The sequence below is a fragment of the Centruroides sculpturatus genome, unplaced genomic scaffold, assembly GCF_000671375.1.
Source record: "Centruroides sculpturatus isolate CEXI.00-Female unplaced genomic scaffold, Cexi_2.0 scaffold654, whole genome shotgun sequence".
Classification (NCBI taxonomy): Eukaryota; Metazoa; Arthropoda; class Arachnida; order Scorpiones; family Buthidae; genus Centruroides; species Centruroides sculpturatus.
Genome location: NW_019384883.1, coordinates 438396 through 465084, shown reverse-complemented (window position 1 = coordinate 465084; position 26689 = coordinate 438396). Strand labels below are relative to the sequence as shown.

The following is a 26689-nucleotide window of genomic DNA, read 5'->3' as shown; positions in this document are numbered from 1 at the left end:
CCGATCACGTGATATAAAGTTATTTTCATCCAATGAAACTTTATCTATCTCGGAAAATAACCAATCCGCCGTGCACTTAAGTCACGTGATACGATTACCCAATCGTGACAGACGGATGTATTTCGTAGTCGTAACATGGTGGTCGATACCTTTAACGTGTTTACCGAGCAATAAACGCGATATTTAGTAAAATATTACGGTATAATAAGCAAAATAAATATTTTATAAAAATTTATTTATATCATAAGTGTGCCAAGTTTTAGATCTAACATCAGCATAATTCATAGCAATAAATATTAACCAATTAAGGATACAATGGTATGATTGTATCCTTAATATTTATTGCTAAATTGATATTAAAAACTTGTGAAATTAAATAAATTGTTACCTATATCTAAAATTAAAAATGGCTTTTGAATTGAGAGGTGATAAATATATTTTATATTCTACAGAAATTATGTTTATGCTTTTCTTCAGGCAGTCTTTTTAATTAATTTGATTTCATTTGTTGATGAAAGACATCAACAATACTAAGATTATATGATGGATATCAATTTAAAATCGGTAATATAGTTGTATTCGAAAATATATGGCATTAAACATTTTTAATGTCAGGCAAAATCCCACAGGCACTGGAAATGTCATCAATGAAAATCTTGACCTATTATTTTGTGAATAGTGAGATGAATTCTACTTATTTTCTATTTTTTTGACAAATTGTTTTACAGAAGGGAATAAGTTAATAACTCGAAAATCAAGGCAATTTTTTATTAATATTTATAAAGAGATCAACAAATGAAGAGCTCAGAAGAAGAGAAATGATCCACGCTGTAAATGTTACAAACTTAAAACAATTATTATTTCTACGCCGAAAAATTTAATATGCAGTTTATTTTCCATTATTTAATATTATTTCTTCGAAACTAAACAATCTAAAATTTTTGTCTAATTTAAAAAATTTCTTTTTCTCTTTTTACTTTTAACTTTTTCTTCTCAAAAATTTTTTCAATGTTTATTCAATATGCTCACACGAAGAGCGAGCGGGTGATGGAAACGGGCTTGACTACGTTAAAAATAAAAATGTCGAAAGATATTTTTACTTGTGTTTGGTATTGGAAAAAAAAAGCTAGGGTCCGTTTCCCCAAATATTATACGAGTTACATCATCACTTCTCCTTTAATCATAGGAAATAAATTATAGCTAGATTGATTAATACGAGATATATTATAAGAAAAAACTTATGATAAATATTGAATTATTTAATTTTTCGAGTGTTACCTATATATATAAAATCAAATATTCACAAAATAATTGCATAAAATCTTGCTTTGGGTATTTTGCAGAGGCATGATGTAGTTAATGAATACCAGTAAAACTTAATTCTCTAAGTGAAGCTCTCTATTGTGGAAATGATCGTGTGTTCAGAAGTTTACTGCATTAACAGTGCATTGATAATGATAAATATAAAATATATACCGGTAGTATGTATGGAATTAAAGAAAAATTTCAGAACGAATAATTTTCACAATAAAGAAATTTATTTTATTAGTACTAAAAATAACAAAAATAAAAGTGAAAAGTACTGATTTATTGCATAATAACGTTATATATTTTGTTGATATTATCTAAGAAAAATTAATTTGTTATATATAATTGAATTCAAACAAAAGTGATTGAAATACTTGAAAAATTGCTCTAATACTTTAGAAAGAATATATGAATTAATATTTTTAATAACCTATATTTATTAATCAAAACAATAATTTTATTTTCATTAATTTTGAAACAATATTTCAAATAATTTTTTACGCTACAAAATGAAATGAATAATATAATACCTGTGATCGAACATTTTCCGTTAACACATATTAATCCCGGACGACATAGACTTTTAGAAACTCCCTCCGATTCACAACTTTGTCCTTCTTCTAAAAGAATAGCGAAATTTGAGAAAAATAATCAGCATATATTAATTTACGAACAGATTATAACCTTTGTAAGAGACACAAATGGGACAACAACCGCACACCGAACCGTTGTCTATTTTCTCAGAATCCTCACATTCTGTTTCTGGGCATACCACTCTGAGACAAAGTTCCTCACAGGTCGTATTTAGTGCCTCGCAGACAAATCTTAGAAGTATAAAAACAATAAGTGTCTTTATCTCGAGCATTTTGGATAGGAGACAAGTCTTAGAAGTTTCAGTGTTTGATTTTTGTACATATTTACATAATGATGTCAGCGATTACGTAACTCTTTCGATAACGTATTACTATAGCAATTGATAGTGTTTACGCATTTATCAAAAAGTACAAAGTAACAAAAACACTAAAACGTTGTTATTTGTATTTGGATTATATGAAATTTTGATTAAGCATTCAATAATAGAATTTAAAAGTTTTTAAACAAATATACAGTATTTTTCAATTATTTAACATATTTTGCGAACATCTACAAATGCATTTTTAAACGAATACTGTAGGCCTATTTTATATTAGGTAGCATTTATTACACTTGAGTTTTATGTAATTCCTTTTCAAATTTATTTATAGGAAGATACATTGATGTTGATTAACTAAGTTGTAGGCCTACTTTAGTTGTACAATATTAACAAATTAAATGTAAAATAATAACTAAGAAACACTGAACTAAAAGCCTATTTTTGCCGTTCTTGAGTAAAACATTAACATTTCGTCTTATTTAAATTCAAACATCGGAATAAAAATCAGATTTACATAACCTCTCAATGCTACATTACGCGCTGGAATCGAAAGATGTCTTAACTTCTAATATTTATGCTCACCATCTGCTCCCTCGAATGATGTTCGATGACTCCCATAAACTATTGTCAATAAATATTTTTAATATTATGATTATTATTATTGCTACTGTACAATCTGAGTTAAATTCTTATAATCTATCTTTTACTTTCATTTCATTTTAGTCACTACATTTTTTTTTAATTTAAAAAACACAAGTTCCATTTTAATTCAATTACAATATAAATTTTAAAAATTATATTTTTATAGATTTTACAATGAAAATTTGATAAAATGGGTGAAATAATTGAATATAATCGTGATATAATATCAAAAATAGGAAGACAAGACAACATTTGGTATATCAATAAACATTCTATATGGTCAGTAAAAAATATTTATGTATGAAATCTTTTCGTTATTTTATTATTAAATATAAAAATAATACTAATCTAATTTTTATTTATAAAAATTTACAGAATGCGATTCTAATAGATTTTGAAGCATTTCAAGTGAAAGATCATAAAATTATTTATCGACAGTTGCCATAAAAAGATTACACAGTCCTATAGAAGCTGTAATAGACATTTATATAGATTCTGTTAAAAAGTATCAAGTCAATTTTACTAGCAAAAACATTCTTAGATTAAATTTTATAGACGAAAAACCATCGGATATCACTGGCTGGATCAAACATAGTAATTTACAAAACTTATTAAATTACTTCACAACGTATAATAAATTATTTTTATTTAAAGGTGGACGGATAGAAAAAGAAATTCTTTTTAAAAACTGGAACTATAATTATTTAGACATCGAACTTCTTGGGTGTCTAAGATTGGATAATATTAAAAAAAATTGTTATTACCACAAATATTTTAAAAAGCATTGTTCTTTTTGCGTATTTTCAAATTGTCGTGTTTTAATTTAGTTGGATACTGTATTAAAACGAATTGCAAAAATTATTATTGCAAATTAATTTTAGTGAGGTTGAGGCCGAAGTTTTAAACGCGAAAACGTGTACGTCGGACGTTCAGCGCCGCTTTCTTGTAAGCCTAGAAGTTTGACAATGGTATTTGGAATATTGAGCATGATTCCACTGACTATCCAAATACCATTGTCAAACTTCTAGGCTTACAAGAAAGCGGCGCTGAACGTCCGACGTACACGTTTTCGCGTTTAAAACTTCGGCCTCAACCTCACTAAAATTAATTTGCAATAATAATTTTTGCAATTCGTTTTAATACAGTATCCAACTAAATTAAAACACGACAATTTGAAAACACGCAAAAAGAACAATGCTTTTTAAAATATTTGTGGTAATAACAATTTTTTTTAATATTATCCAATCTTAGACACCCAAGAAGTTCGATGTCTAAATAATTATAGTTCCAGTTTTTAAAAAGAATTTCTTTTTCTATCCGTCCACCTTTAAATAAAAATAATTTATTATACGTTGTGAAGTAATTTAATAAGTTTTGTAAATTACTATGTTTGATCCAGCCAGTGATATCCGATGGTTTTTCGTCTATAAAATTTAATCTAAGAATGTTTTTGCTAGTAAAATTGACTTGATACTTTTTAACAGAATCTATATAAATGTCTATTACAGCTTCTATAGGACTGTGTAATCTTTTTATGGCAACTGTCGATAAATAATTTTATGATCTTTCACTTGAAATGCTTCAAAATCTATTAGAATCGCATTCTGTAAATTTTTATAAATAAAAATTAGATTAGTATTATTTTTATATTTAATAATAAAATAACGAAAAGATTTCATACATAAATATTTTTTACTGACCATATAGAATGTTTATTGATATACCAAATGTTGTCTTGTCTTCCTATTTTTGATATTATATCACGATTATATTCAATTATTTCACCCATTTTATCAAATTTTCATTGTAAAATCTATAAAAATATAATTTTTAAAATTTATATTGTAATTGAATTAAAATGGAACTTGTGTTTTTTAAATTAAAAAAAAATGTAGTGACTAAAATGAAATGAAAGTAAAAGATAGATTATAAGAATTTAACTCAGATTGTACAGTAGCAATAATAATAATCATAATATTAAAAATATTTATTGACAATAGTTTATGGGAGTCATCGAACATCATTCGAGGGAGCAGATGGTGAGCATAAATATTAGAAGTTAAGACATCTTTCGATTCCAGCGCGTAATGTAGCATTGAGAGGTTATGTAAATCTGATTTTTATTCCGATGTTTGAATTTAAATAAGACGAAATGTTAATGTTTTACTCAAGAACGGCAAAAATAGGCTTTTAGTTCAGTGTTTCTTAGTTATTATTTTACATTTAATTTGTTAATATTGTACAACTAAAGTAGGTCTACAACTTAGTTAATCAACATCAATGTATCTTCCTATAAATAAATTTGAAAAGGAATTACATAAAACTCAAGTGTAATAAATGCTACCTAATATAAAATAGGCCTACAGTATTCGTTTAAAAATGCATTTGTAGATGTTCGCAAAATATGTTAAATAATTGAAAAATACTGTATATTTGTTTAAAAACTTTTAAATTCTATTATTGAATGCTTAATCAAAATTTCATATAATCCAAATACAAATAACAACGTTTTAGTGTTTTTGTTACTTTGTACTTTTTGATAAATGCGTAAACACTATCAATTGCTATAGTAATACGTTATCGAAAGAGTTACGTAATCGCTGACATCATTATGTAAATATGTACAAAAATCAAACACTGAAACTTCTAAGACTTGTCTCCTATCCAAAATGCTCGAGATAAAGACACTTATTGTTTTTATACTTCTAAGATTTGTCTGCGGGGCACTAAATACGACCTGTGAGGAACTTTGTCTCAGAGTGGTATGCCCAGAAACAGAATGTGAGGATTCTGAGAAAATAGACAACGGTTCGGTGTGCGGTTGTTGTCCCATTTGTGTCTCTTACAAAGGTTATAATCTGTTCGTAAATTAATATATGCTGATTATTTTTCTCAAATTTCGCTATTCTTTTAGAAGAAGGACAAAGTTGTGAATCGGAGGGAGTTTCTAAAAGTCTATGTCGTCCGGGATTAATATGTGTTAACGGAAAATGTTCGATCACAGGTATTATATTATTCATTTCATTTTGTAGCGTAAAAAATTATTTGAAATATTGTTTCAAAATTAATGAAAATAAAATTATTGTTTTGATTAATAAATATAGGTTATTAAAAATATTAATTCATATATTCTTTCTAAAGTATTAGAGCAATTTTTCAAGTATTTCAATCACTTTTGTTTGAATTCAATTATATATAACAAATTAATTTTTCTTAGATAATATCAACAAAATATATAACGTTATTATGCAATAAATCAGTACTTTTCACTTTTATTTTTGTTATTTTTAGTACTAATAAAATAAATTTCTTTATTGTGAAAATTATTCGTTCTGAAATTTTTCTTTAATTCCATACATACTACCGGTATATATTTTATATTTATCATTATCAATGCACTGTTAATGCAGTAAACTTCTGAACACACGATCATTTCCACAATAGAGAGCTTCACTTAGAGAATTAAGTTTTACTGGTATTCATTAACTACATCATGCCTCTGCAAAATACCCAAAGCAAGATTTTATGCAATTATTTTGTGAATATTTGATTTTATATATATAGGTAACACTCGAAAAATTAAATAATTCAATATTTATCATAAGTTTTTTCTTATAATATATCTCGTATTAATCAATCTAGCTATAATTTATTTCCTATGATTAAAGGAGAAGTGATGATGTAACTCGTATAATATTTGGGGAAACGGACCCTAGCTTTTTTTTTCCAATACCAAACACAAGTAAAAATATCTTTCGACATTTTTATTTTTAACGTAGTCAAGCCCGTTTCCATCACCCGCTCGCTCTTCGTGTGAGCATATTGAATAAACATTGAAAAAATTTTTGAGAAGAAAAAGTTAAAAGTAAAAAGAGAAAAAGAAATTTTTTAAATTAGACAAAAATTTTAGATTGTTTAGTTTCGAAGAAATAATATTAAATAATGGAAAATAAACTGCATATTAAATTTTTCGGCGTAGAAATAATAATTGTTTTAAGTTTGTAACATTTACAGCGTGGATCATTTCTCTTCTTCTGAGCTCTTCATTTGTTGATCTCTTTATAAATATTAATAAAAAATTGCCTTGATTTTCGAGTTATTAACTTATTCCCTTCTGTAAAACAATTTGTCAAAAAAATAGAAAATAAGTAGAATTCATCTCACTATTCACAAAATAATAGGTCAAGATTTTCATTGATGACATTTCCAGTGCCTGTGGGATTTTGCCTGACATTAAAAATGTTTAATGCCATATATTTTCGAATACAACTATATTACCGATTTTAAATTGATATCCATCATATAATCTTAGTATTGTTGATGTCTTTCATCAACAAATGAAATCAAATTAATTAAAAAGACTGCCTGAAGAAAAGCATAAACATAATTTCTGTAGAATATAAAATATATTTATCACCTCTCAATTCAAAAGCCATTTTTAATTTTAGATATAGGTAACAATTTATTTAATTTCACAAGTTTTTAATATCAATTTAGCAATAAATATTAAGGATACAATCATACCATTGTATCCTTAATTGGTTAATATTTATTGCTATGAATTATGCTGATGTTAGATCTAAAACTTGGCACACTTATGATATAAATAAATTTTTATAAAATATTTATTTTGCTTATTATACCGTAATATTTTACTAAATATCGCGTTTATTGCTCGGTAAACACGTTAAAGGTATCGACCACCATGTTACGACTACGAAATACATCCGTCTGTCACGATTGGGTAATCGTATCACGTGACTTAAGTGCACGGCGGATTGGTTATTTTCCGAGATAGATAAAGTTTCATTGGATGAAAATAACTTTATATCACGTGATCGGATGACGTTTTCATATAAAGTATTCGATCGTCCCGTCGTCCTCTACGGAAGGGGAGAAGTCGAGATGGGAAATAATACTAGTACCAAACGCATTACGTTAGTTAACGACTCCGGTAATATCATTCAAGTTTCCGATGCCGTAGTGAGACGTTTAAAAGGAGGTGACGATAGAAAGGATCATAAGGCGACAGAATCGGACGATACCTTTCCACCCGTAATAGTCGAACATCAGACTGCCCAAAACCGAGAACATTTATGCGAGGAAGACTCCCGGTTAAGCAAAGAACATTCCAATCGGGCTGCAGAAGTTAATTCTGGAAACGTAACATTTCAAGAATTGGAAAATGAAAACATACATTTGTTACAGCTGCTGACAGAAAAGCTGGATAAATCCATAGATGATGTGGAGAAAAAATATTTCAACAGACCATCGCTAGATGTCTGCCAGGAAATGCAAGATAAAGTTTTAAATTGTTATGAAAATAATTCTGCCAATACGTTGAATTGTCATAAAGAAGTAGCGCAGTTTCAGAGATGTGTGGATGGAGTGAGATTTAGAGTGTTAGTGAACAAACAGTGATGCCCTTTTAATAATAGTTCAATCAAGTTTAAAAATATAGATGTAAGACTGTAGATTCTTATACAGTTGGTTAATAAAAAACGGTTTGCGTTTTGAGATATTTTTCTGTGTATTTCTGATTCGATGCGTAAACAAAACAATTTAACCAAATGTTTTTATTACATGATAATATTGCAGTTATGATTATCAAAAGATTAGGACACGTAGAGTCCCGCTAGTTCGAACTTGTTTCGGTTGGCAGAGAGGAAATTTTCAATAACAAGAGGTCCCCAGGTCCACTTAGGTGTGTTCCCCTTTCTCTTTCCCAAGTGAACTGCGTAAATAAGGCATTGTCAAGCCTGTCAAACATTGAGGGCCTTGCTGTTTGTTGATTTTCAACTGATTTTTCAGAAGTAGAGGCACAAAACTGCTCGATCTTTGTGTGGTTTTTTTTCCAATTGGTTATTGTGGCACCTCTATTGAGTATAAGTCAGATGAAATAAAGGGTGGGGAGACTGATGTCATTGATGGCATTGGATCTTTATAAACCAGACTGTTTTACTGCTTGCTTCTGCATTATTTCAATAATTTGGCTAATCCGAACAGGGCTCAGTCCCAATTACTTCTGACTAGCGGGACTCTACTGTATTAGAATTCCAAACTTGATGATATATTTTTACCAAAAATTGTTTTATTTTTGGTAAACCAATTACTTGGATTTTGGTTTACCAATTTGGATTACTTGGTTTTACTTGGATATGAAGAACTTGGATATACTGTACATAAAATCATGGTGTTTAAGAAGAATTATTTGTAAAGAAATTTACTATTAGAATTTGTTTTATTATAATTATTATTATTAATAGTTTGTATAAGTGCTTTTAAAGGCAAAATCTCTCGAATTAATGTTTTGAGTTATTTTAATAGGTATTTCAGATGATTCGCATTGTTGGAATCTTACAAGATTGAGAGAAAATTTGATAGCTGATCAGACGTTGTCTTTTGATGCATGGGTACCATCTTGTGATAGGAAATATTATAAATCCAAACAATGCAAGCAGCACAAGTAAAACAGTATTGTAGTTTTTATACTTTTAATAAAGTAGTAATTATATTTATAAAAATATAAGGTTTTATAAATATAACACAATTTGNATTTTTTTTATTATAAATTAACTACAACTGTTTTTATTAATTCACAAATTCGTTATGCCAGAATTTAATTAATACGGAGTGCGTTCGATAATAGTAGTCGCTCCGTCGCCACGGGCATGCGTTTTCGTTTGTAGGTTTTTCTTAAACTCTTTTTACACTGTGGGCTCTAAGAGGACCTCCATTAGCAAGCCCGTTATAGGTTCGGCCAGGCCCACAATGGGGCGGCTGAGTGGTGAGGGACTGTTTGTAGGTTTTTGAGAATGACGGCGAAAGAAAGAAATAGATGGCGGTTTACCTATCGATAGGATCGGGATGGCGGAATCTATGATTTTAAAATATGCGTTGGAGACAAAAGTTTAAAAAAAAGTATTACAATTGTAAAATTAAAAAATGCAAACTCGCCAAAATAAATGATTTTGAGTATTGCGTATCGGCCGCGTAGCATAAAAAACTGATTTTACTATTAATTTTACTTTGGAATGTCGAAAAAGTGACAAAAACTTCAATTTGTAGAAAAATTATCAAAATACTACTTATTTACAAGATTGTATTTTATACGAAGGAAAATTTGTTTAATTACGATTGTAACTGTTTTGCCGACCGCACGCGCAATAAACAACTCGCGATTGACAGTATACACCAACGGCCGGATGGCCGAGCGGTCGAGGTGGCAGCCTACCGCTCTGGGGGACTCGGGATCTGAAATCCGGATGGGTCGAATAATCTTCAGGAATTTTTGGGGGTGGTCCGTTCGGATATGTCGGGCCCTGTCCCTCTCCACCCGGCAGCCCCATTGTGGGCCTAGCCGAACTCATAATGGGCTTGCAAAAAGAGGCCCTCTTAGTGCCCACAGGGCGGAAAGAGTTTTAAAAAAAAAGTATACACCAGTCATATACATCATCAACTGGTAACACGAGAATTTCGTTTGAAGCCGCCCTGCAAGTAACTAGCAACTAACGGCCTATATGGACTACTGTGCAGTATATTTATTTTCCCATATTGCATTAATTAATGAACCGAANCCAATTTGGATTACTTGGTTTTACTTGGATATGAAGAACTTGGATATACTGTACATAAAATCATGGTGTTTAAGAAGAATTATTTGTAAAGAAATTTACTATTAGAATTTGTTTTATTATAATTATTATTATTAATAGTTTGTATAAGTGCTTTTAAAGGCAAAATCTCTCGAATTAATGTTTTGAGTTATTTTAATAGGTATTTCAGATGATTCGCATTGTTGGAATCTTACAAGATTGAGAGAAAATTTGATAGCTGATCAGACGTTGTCTTTTGATGCATGGGTACCATCTTGTGATAGGAAATATTATAAATCCAAACAATGCAAGCAGCACAAGTAAAACAGTATTGTAGTTTTTATACTTTTAATAAAGTAGTAATTATATTTATAAAAATATAAGGTTTTATAAATATAACACAATTTGAGAATACTTATTTTATTTTAAAATTGAGTAGCATATTACTTTCATTCTCAAGTCTTTTTGAGAAAATTAATTAACAATTCATATATTTTTTATATTTTGTTTATATAAATATATTCTTAATTGAGGCCTATTAACATAATAAACTTGCTTATGTCCTTGTAACTGAACATTATGATAAATAACAATTCTTGAAAAAATAAATATGTCAGCTTAAATACTTTCATTTCTTAAAAAGTTCAGTTAAGAAATGTTAAAATTTGGATATCAGAAAAATTGAAAATAAAAACAGAATGAAAGAACAGAGAACATTTATTTCAAAAAGAGAAGAGGTTTTAGAATAGGAGAAAATTTTGTAAAAACATTTTTGTTATATACATTACATCAAATATGTATACTTTCAAAAATCAACCAACCATAATTTTCATCAGCTATTGCTGGATGATGATAGTGATGTATATTAATTTAATATATGGGGGTTCAAATGATATATTGCATTTTTTTAAGAATACATTTTTAAAAAGGTGTCTTTACCTTTTTGCAAGTTTATAATCATTTTTAATCTGTGGCTTTATAATAACAGTTTAAAAATATATCATGAATACACAATTAGAATAATTACAAAACTTAAAAAAAATCAAAAGTTGGGACAGCTTATGGATAATGTATCTTTTCACTACTACAGTATAATTTCAAGGTGTTTTTCTTTCTAAATAGCATACAGTTTCTCAACTTCACTTATAGGTTTTAAATAATGATGTTACCAAAAACCACTTACAAACCTTAGTGTTAGTCCAGCAGAGATCATACATTATATTTCTAACATTTTTGGTCAAAACTGCAAAACTTAGTCAGGAAATAGCCATTTCCAAGATGGAATGTTCATATTCTATAACAGAATGTTAAAAAATGTCTGCTAAATTTGAGAAAACATGTGCACCTGTTGAGGAGTAAAATTTAAACAAAATATTCAAATAACCATTGAAAACTAAAGAAAAAATGTGTTTGTCGAACTTGGATTTAAAAATGAGCATCATAAAATTTCTGGATGCTAATTGAATGACTGCATGGTTGGAAGGAAGCACCATAGCAGGCTTGCCATGCTTGTAAAATTGACTTTTTCTCTGCCATTGATGCATGTGCTCTATTTGCCTTAAAAACTTCAAGGGCTTTCAGACATTGTAGATTCTCCCCCTGGAGTATCACTAAGGTTTGTAAGTGGTTTTTGATTTGTTCTGTCCAATTCTATCTCAAGTGTTCTCAATGTTACCTATGTTAATTTTCACCCTATTTTTAATTTAATTGAAAAATAAATGATTATAGATACATAATTTCTTGCTTAAAAATTGCATTTTAATATCTAATACAGTCAAACTTTTTCAGTTAGGGATTGATTCTTCAGTAATTTTTCTTGATAATTATTTCATATATGCACAGTCCTAGAAAAAGTATGAGATCACCCAGACTTTCAAACTTTACATTAAAATTAACTGATCTCCTGTAAATACAGTTTATTGTTGTTTAGATATTAAAATAACCATAAATATGAAGTATAAACTTATTTTCACATTTAAGAAATTCAAGCACAACAAATTATTGCTTACAATTTGCCTGGAAAAAGTTTGATATTTGATACCAGGATCATAAATGCACAATGTAAACAAAGCATAGTGGGAAAACAATATTTTATAGTTAAGTTTGTTTACCATTAACCCAAATAACATCAATCGATCACTTGGTCATGGAGTTGTTAGTCTTTCAGGAACAATTATATCCTAAATGGTCACAATTGCTTTTTAAGATCAGAAACATTATTAAGATTTTTTCCATTGGTATAAACTACTATTACCAAATCACCCCAAAGGTTTTCTATTGGGTTTAAATCCAGGCTACAGGGTAACCATTGTAAAATGTTGATATTATTGTCAGACAACATTGTCATTGTTGAGGTAGCATTTTGAATGGGAGCATTATTTTGTTGGAAAATAAAATGTTTGTCCATTGCTTCATCTTTTAATGGAGAAGATAATTTTCCATCTTGATAGTCTTTGAATGAGATGAAATGAAAGCAATTGCTGTTTTTAATTGATCAGTGAAAGCAACCCATATAATCAGATATTTCACCTTGTACACAATGTGATAAAGGATGAGGTTGGTAGCACATCATGCCAATAGTATTGCACACCAGGACCATCCAGGTTAAATTTATTCTCACCACTAAAAGCTGTTCTAAATCTGAAAGGCAAACATAATACATTGCAAAATTGGCAGCTGAACTTTCCACAAGGAAGGTTGTCAATTTTAGCTGTTATTGCATTTTAATATATACATAATTTACAGATTTTTGTAGAACATATCTCATTGTTCTTGGTGTTACAGATAGCTTTTAGTGAAGCTTGTAATCTGACTAGATAACATACCAGAGGATGTAGTTCAACATTGTCCTGTCATCTCTGGTAGAAAGTTTACAATGTTTAGCTTTGGAATAATTGTCAGGATCCTTTCAGTAATTGTGAACTACTGTCTTTGATCTTTTTAGTAGGTTTGCAATGGACATTCATATTTCCCATGGTGTCTGAATGTATCTTGCCTTTTTCTTCATCTATTAATGTCTTTACCAGATTCCATTTTTACTGAAGGTTGAAAACACACAACATGGATGTATGTAAATTAAGTTAGTGTCTTATATTTTAGAATGTTGTAAAATATGAATTTTTGATCCTAATCTCAAACTTTTTCCAGGCAAATTGCAAGCAATTACAGTAATACCCCAAACTTATGCAATAGGTGGGACTGAGCGATAACCACACAAGTCGAATTCACGTAAGTCAAGGTATAATTTCGCAATTTGTGTAAAATCCAAGTCGGACGTATGTAAGCTAATAAATGTTCTCGTTAATCTTATGTCGTCTTTTGATTCGTTCACGGTTGCAAGAAATCACCACATACAGTCTCTCAAGTCTCCGTAGATATAACAAACACAGAAATAAATAACACAAATTGTAGCTGTGTGTCAATTCCGCGCGACACATCCGAACATGTAAGCCGAACAATAGTGTGGGGGGAGTGAGTAATCGAGAGTTGTGTGGCGCTCAAACAAAAGACGAATCGACGAGATTTGAAAATCGCATAACTCCGGGTTCGCATAAGTCGAGGTATTACTGTATTGTATTTGAATTTCTTAAATATGAAAATAACTTTTTTACTTCATATTTGGTTTATGGTTATTTTAATATCTAAACAACAATATACAGTATTTATAGAATATCAATTTAATTTAATGAAAACTTTGATCAATTAAATTTAATGGAAACTATGATTTGAAACTTTTTTCCAGGACTATATAAAATGATGACTTGCTAACATGGATTAGGAGCAATAGTGTATTTGAGCCAGGAATTGTACTTATTTTCATAGCAGAAACTTTTATGATATGCATATAAAATAAAGTCAAACTGTGATATAGTGTCACCCTCAAAGTGCCAAAGGATACTTATGAATGGTCTTTCCTATAAAGCATTCATAACTTAAATAGAAATAATAATATATTGCAATCATTATCATCATCAAATCACATAACTTTTAAATCTCAAATTAGAACTTAGTTAAGTTCATTATTGTATATAATTCCTGTTTGAGGGACTTCAATTTAGTGCTAATATAAGAGCAAACAAATGGTGGCACTAAATCATCAACATTTGACTATATAATTATAAATATACATTGAAAGATAAGTGAATAAAAATCAGCATGTTATAAAATGCAAAGCTCTTTCCAGATATGTTGCCAAATATTATATATTCAAGTTTTCACTATGAAAGATCCAAACTTTAGTTTCCAAGCAAACTAGAGCAAAGCAATGCAATTAAATCCAACCATAAATTGCAATGCATAGATGTACTGATATTATCAAGTTGCTGTTGGTAAAGGCTTATGCCATCATGATTATTATTTTTATCATTTAAATGGGAATGTTTTCAACAGATATTTTATTACATGGTACTTTTCAGAAATGGTGTTATATGCACAAATACATATAAAATTCTGTTATGAGTTAATTTCTTTATTAAATTGACAACTTAATGTTGGTTTAGTAATACTTTCAATTTTGATTTACATAATTTATTTTTAATGTGTAATTAAATTGTGAAAAAGTAAACTAAAAAGTAGCATGTTTTAATAAAAGTGTACTTATGGGTTAGAAAATAGTATTCTATTTATTACCTTTAAGTAAATACACTCACTAATCAGGAGTTAGTGATTCTATCACTATGGGATCAGGTATAGAAAGTATTTTATACTATAAACAAACTTTGGAAGTTGAGATGCAAATTTTCTTTTAAAAAATGGGCTAAAAATTTGATAAATTTTTGTGAAAAAGTTTGTAAAAAAATTATTGCTAAAAATGCATAAATATAAAACTATTATTTTATTGCACATGAAAGTATAAATCTATTTTCTTGAGTTTTACTAGAGTTATCATACATCTGTATTTAGTACAGACAGTCTGTACTTTAAGGACTTTGTCCATGTCTGTAATATACTTAGAAAAAATAAACAAAATATCCATACTTTTCAACTGATCACACAGTTAATAGTTAAATCATAACCACTTAAATTTAAATCTGACAAAAGGTGCTAATTTTTGATGATTATTATTATTTTTGTTGGCTAGGTGGCAACATTGTATAAGGAAATGTAATGGCTCTGTTGCTTAGAGAACATGTGCACATTCATTATAAGTTGTTTAAATTTGATATTACTTGTCTAAGTAGTAAAATAGTTTTCTTATATTTAAAATTGCATAAAATTATTTTTGAGTTTACTTCTTTTTGTTTTCAACTATTTGTTAACTTGTTCTTAATAACAGTCTTTAGATGCTATGGCTATAAGCCTTTTCTATGTATCTTTGTAAATAAATAAATAAAATAAACATTGTGTGTCCCAAAGGAAAGTGTAAGTTGAAACTTTATATTATATGCTTACATTTACTAGATTGAAAAATATGAATAAATTCCTTTTATTTTTCCCTGCTGTTTGAGTATTTTTAATGATGATCTGTCTGTATTTTGCCTGTTATGGTAACCCTAGTTTTGTGTGCAATAAAACTCAAATCAATAAGTCATATTCAGAATTTGATCCATCAATTTTGTAGTTTACAGACAGAAAAGCATTGTATTTGCAAACATAGTGGGTCTACATTCTCCATGTTCAACTGTATACAGTCTGAGGAAAGTAAATCTTTGAACTGCTAAAACAATTGACATCAATAGACATGAGATAGCATCTTTAGTTTTTACTAAAAACTCTAGGTTTTGTGACAGAATAGACTCAAGAATTATATTTTGAATATCCAAATTTCTACTCAGAGAGTATTCTAGTTTCTCTAAAGCAAATTTTCCAATTGATATTTGGCATAATTAAAATTCTCTCACTGTTCATTAGATAGACCACTTCCCTCAAGTTTGAAAACCAAACTATGCAGGAACATGTTTGAATGAACAATGTAATTTCCTTTAATATAGCTTGTTTCAACAGACTCTTGAGTTTCATTTCAGTCATTGAAGACTTTTTCCCAGTTTACCAATGAATGCTATCATGGATGAGAAATTTTTGCTATAAAAATAAGCCACTTGAATTCACGACCCATCTGAATATTATAGGATATCTTGGGGAGTGTCAAATCTGTTATCTCTCTACATAGATGTACTGTATATACTCATTGCCATAAAAATTAGTGCACCAAAAAGGAGTTGTCATATTGCTGCAAAACTTGGCATGCAGATAAGTCTCAAGCAGACAGGGAAATGATTAGAGTCATAGCATGATGGATAATTGTGTAATGCCAGCAGAGGACATTAAACTGCATCCCTCTTGATCTATAAAAAAAGCATGCAAAGGCATCCTGTCTTAGTTTACCTGTTGCAGAAGGATGCTATATCACTGGAGATGCCTTTATATTGCCCAGCAGTATCTTAGTGACATCTTGCAGACACATGTGGTACCTCTCATGACAGTGCTCCCAAGAGCCATTTTCCAACAGGACAATGTTCAACCACACACAGCAAGGGTATTACAGGACTGCCTCTGCCATATTGCCACACTTCCCTGGCCTGCCTGATCATGAACGACTTTTGTCCGAACATGTAAGCCGAACACGCAGCAGAGAGGTAAAGGATCATCGAGTTGAGAGAAGCCAGAAAGATGATCATCTTACTGAATAGCCTGCCACCTAGGCCATTCTGACAACACTGAGGTGTTGGGATCAGTGGATGAGAGATAGCTCACACACACATGGTGCCCAGACTCAAGATACCTTCAGCAGACCACTAGCCAAGAGGAGCACCTGGTCTCCAACAAGCACACTCAGCCGATTGTATTGTCCACCATCTGGACACAGGCAGTGCCATCATTACAGGTCCATGTTTGTTTGTACAATTTTGAGGAACATTTGATATGGCAACCATTATGTGTGCTGCTATTGACAGCCACCCACCATTGCCTCTGTTTCAAGTGGTGTTACTCATGATGGGATTGGCCCTCAACAGAATTGAACCAAGTTGTCTACAGCAACGAATTTAGATTCAGTTTTGGTATTGACAACGGCCATGTTTATGTCTGGAAACCCTGTGGTGAATCCCTCAATCCTGCTTACTCTTTGGAGTGGCATACCATCCCCACAGTTGGTGTGATGGCATGGGGTGCCATCACGTATGACAGCTGATCGCTTCTAGTGGTGATCCAATGGATCATTACAGCCCAGCAGTATGTTAGTGACATTCTGCAGCCACATGTGTTACCTGTCATGGCAGCTCCCAAGAGCCATTTTCCAACAGGATAATGCTCGACCACACACAACAAGAATGTCACGGGACTGCCTTGCCACATTGCCACAGTTCCCTGGCCTACCTGGTCCCAATCAAACATGTTTGGGATCACCTGGAACTCCAAGTTGGACAGCCTAGAAGTTTGGCCGAAGTACAGGACTGCTTGCAGCAACTGTGTTGGAGATGCCACAGGATACCATATGGCACATGTACAGTATGTCTCCATGCTGTCCCATATCACATAATGTATTCATGCTAGAGGTGGCCCAACAGGGTACTAGAACCTTCTTTCATTTGTAATCACCGCAATCACTCCTTTCATTTGTTTTCCTGTAATAAATGATTCTTTTGCTTTCTTTTGTAATTACTTACTTATCACCGTTACACTCACATATATACAATTTCATTCAATTCTGACAACTCTTTGGTGTACTAATTTTTATGGCAATGAGTATATTTGGAAGAAATTTAATCAAAGCCTTTTTCATTTCTAAAATAAAATTGTTGGCCAAGGAAATTCTGCCTTAATTATGTTACATACTCTGTTAAGGCAATGAGCAAGATGAGTGATGAGTCTCTGATTCAGATACATCAACTCTATATTTGAGCATGCACTTAGCATGTATGGTGCCTGGTCTGTTACAAATAACCAAACCTCTTCATACAGAATGGTAGAGTTCCACAATTTGGTGTATGCATCATTGAAGGCCTCCATAATTGTGGAATTTGTCTGTTTTAATTTGTAAACTCTTAACAGAATGAGTTGTAGTGGCATCACTGTTAACAGAACAATGAGAATGTTCAGCATATCCAAAATAAAAAATAGGGTTGTTTCCTAATACTGTATTTCATGTTTTATGAAAGTTGTTACATATGCAGGCCACACAAATTTCCTTAGCATGCTTTGGTCAGGGATCAAGTGCTTGGTATACTTGTCTAGCAAGTTTTTGAATGCCGGATGATTTACATTGTTAACAACAATTCCTGACTATTAAAGCTGTATCTAGTTTCCATGAAAATTCATTTTTCTTGTTTGCATTGTTCTTTGCAGAATTGAATGATGCCAAAACAAAAATCTGTCCCTTTATTTCATTCTTCTTTCTTTCCCTGTTGGAAATATGTTTTGCATTAGTTAGTTAGTTAATATGTTAGTTAATGTACTGCTTAAACTGTGAAGAGAAATACTTTTCATTCATATTATGGAAGCACCAGATAGTTCAATCTCAGAATACTGTCATCAGTTGTAATTCCTTTATCTTTAAAATTATTTACTAATTCCTTCAGTTTTGACTTTGGCATTTTTGAAACCAGTAAACTGTCATGTCATCACCACATCTTTTCCTCACTGTGTGAGGCTCTGGACAGGTCCGAACCCTCACTAAAATTCGCTTTAAAATAATTATTTTAGAGAAAATAATATATTAGATAGAAATAGATTTTTATGATATGAAAACGCGACGCTAAACAATAGAAGACTTTAAAACAATAGAAGACTTTAAAACAATAGAAGAATGTAAGTCCGTCGACCATTTCCAGTTGGAGATTGAATTAAACTTCGATTTTGACCTCTCCCGCGCCCCCGAAAGGTTTCGAATTGTCATCAGGTGACGACGGGAGACCAATCGGAAAGGGGAATCTGAGAGAAAACAGATAAAACCCCGGAAATTCGAGGACGCGGGGCTTCTTCTCCCGAAAGTTCCAAGTGACGGATTGTTGCTGTGTGTGTGTGTCTCGCATTCATCTTCGTCTCCATCTCCCGACCTCGGATCAGCATGTTTCTATCAACGGAAGTCGACCGCATCGTCCCGGAGTCATTGAGACGTGATGGAATTGTTCATTCACGAACAAGGGACACTCCTTCAAAATGGGACTATCTTGGAAAGGAGAGGAAGACCCAGAGGCCGCAGAACTTCCAAGATCGCGGAAATCTTGTAAGCTTCTTTCGTGTTTAATAAATGATTGTGTTGTTTGTAAACGAAGCATCTATCTCTGACTCAACTGCTTCCACATGTCGTTGATTGTTACCGCTTGGCAATCCAAACGGCAAGGGAGACGATGACGATACATATCACATATTATCGTTCGTCGAGATTTTTTTTATTTTCCCCCCCTCGGCCCCCACACTGAAAACAATGGAATCATCATGATTTTACATCATAGGAAGGTATTTAAATATCAAAAAAAAAAAATTTAATTTCAGATTTATAAGGAGAAATAGAAACTACAGTAGAATTAAATAGATATCTAACATAATCTAAGATAGATTTTTATTCAAAAAAATCTTATTTCAGATAACTTGTGACCTCTATTGTTAAAATTATTAATAATGCTATAAAAATTTACATTTTGGCTAAGATCATTTTCATGCATATATCAGGAAGTTAAAAATTATACTGTATTTACATTTAAAAATAAGTTCATGGTTTTAATATGTCCAATTGCAAGGAAAAAGTGTATAATATAAAGTGTATTATGCTTAAAAGTAAGGTATATCAGTTGGTCTTTATTATATAGTAGGAATGAAAAATGTTTGATTGCAATTGAAAAACATTGACAGGCTTATTTAATCATTAAATAAGCCTGTCAATGTCAAGCTTGCATTTCTATTTAGTTTGTATTGTGTTGAAATGTGAATTGCGATGACATCTAATTGCAAATTATTGGGAAGTATTTCACAATTGTATGAAATCTAACCAAAAATGCTTTTAAATCACAAACAACATTAATGTCAATTTTGTATCATTCTTCAACTAATATTGATGCTAATTCCTTGAAGGAAGTAGACAGTAGAAATCTAACCTATTTCTCAAGAAAATGCCCCACAGGCTCAATAATATTCAAGTCTGGTGATTGGCCAAGAATGGTAGATGCTAAAGGTAAGTTTCATGTTCTTCAAACCAAGATTGAATACACCCAGCAGTGTGAATATAGGACCATTGTTGTCCTAAAGGATTTTGCATTACCATCTGAAAACAAAGTTTGGATCATGGGATGGAGTTGGTTATTCAGAATATGCAGATGGTTCTGGACTATTACTTTACCTTCAGACTCAACAAGTTGAATATCACAACCCAAAATCATACAGAAACTCTGCCATGCTTGACAGTGGGTTTCACTCAGTGCTTCACCCAGTGATTTCCAACATAAACATGACTGGAAATAGGAAACACAATGAAAGTTGGCTTTCCAGACTATATCATATGTTTCCATGCCTGGTGTCTGTTTTATACCTTTTGCATCACTACACATGCCTGTTTGATGTTTCCTGGTATCAACAGAAGTTTGGCTATTGCAGCCCTGCCACCAATATTATCTTTATGCAGTGTGTATTGATAGTTTTTACTGATACCGATACCCTTGCATCTGTAGCCATTTCTGCAGTAATGTGCACTGCTGTAATTTTGTTTTCTCTTTACAATTCAATGAAGTGCTCTTCTATCTTTTTCATCCAGCTTTGACTTTTGACCACAGTTGCTTCTTTTGGCAGAGTTTTCGCTGTCTTTGCATACTGAGATGTGATCAAGAAAGCAATACATTACACCCATCAGCTCAGCAACTCAGATCAGAGAAGCCCCTACCAGACATGCACCAACAATCATTTCCACTTGAAAGTTGTTAGGTCTGACATAACTGTGCCCTATGAATAGGCAAATAGCTTTTTCAACAGCAGTTGCTAGAATGTGTAAGGAAGAACATTGATGAATGTTAAGATATGTTCCAGCTTTGAATGACAGGTTGCAGAAAGCAGAAATTTCATTTCAACACCAATACATTTTGTACCACTCACTGAATTCTGAACAATGTGCATCAGAATTATACGATACTACAGGCTGATATGCCAGCCCAGATTATCACCTTTGGAGGATGCTTGATGGTATGAACAATATAGGTAGGAATGAACTCTTTGTTTGGTTGTTGGCAAATCAATCTTGCTACTGGTCTGGGAAATGAGAGAACAGTTTTATTATTCCAAATGTCTTTTCTCCATTGTTCCATGGTACAATTTTTGAGCTTGTTTTGCCCACTTAACATATGGATAGTGTTGTTTTTTAGTGACTAATAGTTTTCTTCAAGCTTTATAAGTTTCCAGGCCATTTTCTTTATGTTGCTGTAAGACTGAGCATGCACTAACATCCACACTGTTATTGCATGCACATCTGGCATTGAAGTTCATTACAGTTTAAGTGCCAATCAGATAGTAACAGCTGCTGCAAAATTCAATCCTGTCAAGATGATGTGATTCTTTGACCTATATTCAGTCTATCAGTAATCTCACCAGTAGCTTCATGTCTTTTGAGAATTTTTGAAACAGTACCAGTTGACACTTTAAAACAGTAGCAATCTCTCTAAAAACTGTGGTTTGTTCTCTTAATGATGAGAATAGGCACAGAGTTATTTTTTTTTAAGACAATTGCTTGTCCACATAATAGAAAAACAGAAAGTGTCCTTAATTTATGCCCAAAGGATTATTGCTGTATTTTGTGTTTTATGTTCATTGGTGGCTTGTACTAGTACAAAAAAACTGGCATCTAATTGGTAAAATTGAAACTGTTACCTCTCATTTTCATATTAGACAATTTTTTCTTGTTTAGTGTATACTTCCACAGTTTAGTATTCAATTTTAAATCTTAAAATGCCAAAATATTCTTTATTAAACTTGCTTTCTGATAGTGTGTAAGTAACTCTTTTATGTTTATTTTGGTTTTTTATTCAATGCAAAGCAGGAAATTGAGTCACATGTTTTTCTTAAGTGTTGCACTAATTATGGTGGCACTAATTTTGAATACCTTTGATTTTCTAGTAGACATATCAAAATCTTTTATGCAGAAATATATGTAAGAAGTTTCTAGGAAGCTATATGTTAATAACCTAATCATACAACCATTTTTAATAACAATAAAAACTTTCTGTATGTATTTCCAATTTTTAAATTTCATTATAATTAAATAAGTAAATAACTACAACAACAGTTTATGGGATGTCTTGGTAAACTTTTAAGCAAAACAAGAAAAATAATAATATATTTTTAAGAAATCTAAATTCAAATTTAATTTAATTATTTTTTCAATGCATTGTAATTTTTAAAGATGGATTCAGATTAGTTTGAATAGCATTTTTTGTCATGTATATAACAAACAACTAGTCTCCTATTATTACAAAATAACATCATATAAATCTTAAATTTTTTTAAATAGGTTTTTAAGATATATTAAAAAGTCATTAACCAAACCTAATCTTTAATCATTTAATACAATTAGATAAACAAATAAATAATAGAATTTCTTTTGACAGATGTTTCTGTTTTGAAAATAATGGAAAACGCATATTTGGCCAAGCCAACAAAGAAATGGATAAAAATATGACTTGTGGTAAGATTAAACATTTTCAAACTGATAATTTAATATTTTTAATATTGTATATTCTAAAATTTAGGTTGCTCTTTGACACTTTTTGAGCAAGAAAAAAATTCTGGAACTGCTTGGAATACAGAACCACATGAACACTGTACATTAAATGGTAATTATGAAGAATTGCAATGTGTGGGAAATGTGTGCTATTGTTCCGATCCTATCTCGGGGAAGCATATAGGACAAGTAACATTAATTCAAAATATCACTTTACTTCCTTGTTGTGAGTAACTTTTCATTTATAATTATATAACTTTTGAACAATTGTCATTATACTACTAATTATAATCATGACAGATGATGTTGAAAAGCATAGAAAGAATTATTTAACAAAATGTGAAGAAATAGTCCAACGAACACAGTTAATTACTCACCAGTTTTCTTTAAAAGGAGTTGAATTGATCGGTCTGAAAGATGTAGACTGTGATTATGATGGAAGTTTTTCAAGAAAACAGTGTCTTACTGATAAGTATGTAATGAAAAATGTTATGAAATTTAATAATTGTCAGTGAATTCAAAATTTATTAAATTTTATTTCAAATTATAGGTGTTTCTGTACAGATAGAAATGGTAAAAGTTTCAAAAGTTATAGTTCTGAAAAAGCTAATATGAAGACAGAGATGCTCTGTAGTAAGTTTCTGTTTACCTTTATTTACCAAAATATTCAAAAAATAATTTTATTAAAAAATGTATTTTCAGACTGTGCCAGAGATGAATATGATACAGAATTTATGAGTACCCATTATCCGCGGCTTGAATGCAATGGCAATACTGGAAATTACAATCATCATCAAACTGTTGGAAAAAATCAATTTTGTGTAGATGAGGATGGGGAGATTCTATATTATATTGAAAAAGAAACCAATGATCTAGCTAAACAATGTCTAGAGAAATATAAGAAATCAGGAATTGATACTGATGATGATGGCAATGACAATATCAATGACAATGACAACGTCAACAACAAAAATGATTATTATGTTTATTATTACGATTTTTAATATTTATAGTAATACTATCATCTTTTCTAACTTTATTATATTAATATTTTCAGTTACAGTGAATAAATTAAAACATTTTTTAGAGATCATAATGCAATAACATTGAACAATATACATAATGAAGACAATTACAAAATTTGGTCTTTAAACACTATGTAACTAATACACAAAGATATTAATCTGATATTAATTTTCATTTTTGATTATATTAGCACATTTTAATTATTATCTTTTAAGAAATTGCAACAATACTGATATTAACACAATATATAAAACTTTATATCTTTATCAATAATTTTAATCTATTTTAAAGTATACCTCAATAGAATTATCTGTTAACTATATGTTTGATATGAAAAACATTTGGCAGTGAATGTTTGGATTGTGTTAAATGTTTAAGGACACAAACCACATCCAAACATTTAACAATTATAAAATTATGCCAAAAATTTCATTCATAGTACTGACATTGTAATTTACCCATGTAAACTTATGAAATCAACATTTCCTTTTTTTATGCAATGCTCATTTTGGTAAAACTGTGTTACATTTATTGTCATAAGACAGCATTAAATATTCAGTACTGTTTAGTTGTTATAGGTAATTTTTCTATAGAAAAGGTAAAATTAGCTTAGACTGCACATTGCAAGTTTTTGTTTAGTTATATTATCTATCTGCTTTTAGATACAAAATAATATTTTATAAACATTAGAAAAAATATCTAATTTAATGTTAATAAACTGATCATTTTTCAAGACACATACAATGATAAATTGTTGTAATCATCCTTTGCTGTAATTAATTTCATATAAATATAGTTTACTGATTAAAATTTTTCTCCAAATAAATCTGAAATATATATAATTTTAAACCCCTCTTGTAATCGAGTCAAATATGCAAAATATGAATTCTATAAAAAGCTAGACAATGTAAATACTGTCTAAGTCTTCTCTGATGGTGAAATTATTTGTTATTATATGTTAAATGAGAAAATTCTAAATGGAATATTTATTATAAAAATCATTAACCTTTCTTCTCAAATTTTAATAGAATATCCCAAACAGTAGCCACCACCAAATTATATATGAATAAATTATTAAAAATGGCTTGTAACTATGACTTATTTTTGATGTTTTTCAAAATACTCATGGAGACCATATGGTATAATAATATGGAGACTTATCTGCAATTGTTTTAGGCAATTCTTTTCTTATTAATATATTTTATATTAACTCTATCTATCTACAAGATAAAAAAAAATTTTTTATTGGATATATACAGGTTGTAAATGCAAACATTGCTCCAGACTGGTCTGGTGCAATATTTGTTTCTACATCCCACATACCAGTTGATGCAATTTCATTGATGATTACACACACATTTTTTTACATTTCCAAGACTTTTTCATCAATGTAATTTAAGGCCTTTCCAAAAAATATAAATACAGTAAGACCCCACTTAATGTGGGGGATATGTTCCTAGACGAAAAAACCCTAAACAAAACAGCGTAAAACAAGATCATTTTAACATAGAGTAGATAGGGAAAGGGGAACACGCAACCAAAAATACAAATTTTACTATAATTTATGTTACTTTTATATTAATTTGCATAATAATATATGTTAAATAACACAAACATATACACACAGAAATGTAAAGTTCATTTTTTGTGAGGAAGGACCTGGCTTTTCTGAAATTCTTGTTTTTTTTCTTTTCTTTTTTTTTTTGCAATAAAGTTATGTAGTTTCATTTGTTGCTTTTTTTTCTTTCCTTAAGCAAATGTCGATAGCAGAAGATTGCATCCAAAACGCCTCATTTTGCTTTTGCACTGCTTTCAAAATCTGAATCATTCGCTAAAATTTGATTAGGTTCTCACCAGAAACCTGCGGTAAATACTCAATATCCTACTCGTCTACATCTCCTAGTCCTGCAGTATTGATTAGGTTGACAATTTGGTCAATGATAGGCTCTTCTCTTTGAGAATTCTTGGATACCTTCAGGGTCGGATTAACCCACTTTGGGGTCCTAGACATTTTCTTCTTACCGGGTCCACTCCCTCTCCCACAAGAAATATGAAACAATAAATAAAACAAAACTAAATGTGAAAAACTAAAACAAATCTTAAATTTTTATTAATAAAAATTTAAGATTTGTTTTAGTTTAGTAAATAAACTATCTTATTTACAAATCTTTTCAAAACAGACAGTTTGACCAGGCCCTAGACATTTGTCTCATTTGTCTATGCAATGATCTGGCCCTGAATACCTTCAACCATAACTTCTTCCAAACTCCATTCATGCATTTATCAGTTAATTATTGCAAAGCAAAGTCGATATTGCCTACGGCAGTGTTTTTCAACCTGTGGATCATGACCAGAGCCAGCCCTACCATAGGGCGAACAGAGCAGCCGCTCCAGGCGCTGTCCTAGGGGGCGCCTCAGTGGTAAAGAAAATTAAAGGGTATAAATTAGGGACAACCAAGGGGGGCGCCATAATAGGATCTCGCTCCATTCTAAAACTTGGTTCGGGCCGGCACTGGTCACGATCCCCAGGGGGTCGCAAAGCCTTACATGGGGAGTCTTGGGTAAAAG

At 30.7% G+C, this 26689-nt stretch overlaps 2 protein-coding genes across 2 annotated transcripts; both read left to right on the top strand.

The window, feature by feature from the left end:
• Positions 1-5359: 5359 nt before the first annotated feature.
• On the top strand, positions 5360-25272 carry LOC111631070. The gene is made up of 10 exons (XM_023375263.1): positions 5360-5713; positions 5778-5867; positions 9191-9331; positions 10400-10525; positions 10640-10778; positions 22983-23059; positions 23124-23321; positions 23396-23567; positions 23646-23728; positions 23798-25272. The coding sequence occupies exons 1-10, from the start codon at positions 5533-5535 to the stop codon at positions 24097-24099; spliced, it is 1509 nt and encodes a 502-aa protein (XP_023231031.1). The 5' UTR covers positions 5360-5532; the 3' UTR covers positions 24100-25272.
• LOC111631066 (MICOS complex subunit MIC19-like) lies at positions 7687-8380 on the top strand. The gene has a single exon (XM_023375259.1). It carries the CDS (start codon positions 7706-7708, stop codon positions 8282-8284), a length of 579 nt encoding a protein of 192 aa, XP_023231027.1. The 5' UTR covers positions 7687-7705; the 3' UTR covers positions 8285-8380.
• Positions 25273-26689: the final 1417 nt, after the last annotated feature.

What these genes read in the sequence shown, in the direction of transcription:
- LOC111631066 (XM_023375259.1), top strand. Translation starts at nt 7,706, where the DNA reads ATGACGTTTTCATATAAAGTATTCGATCGTCCCGTCGTCCTCTACGGA.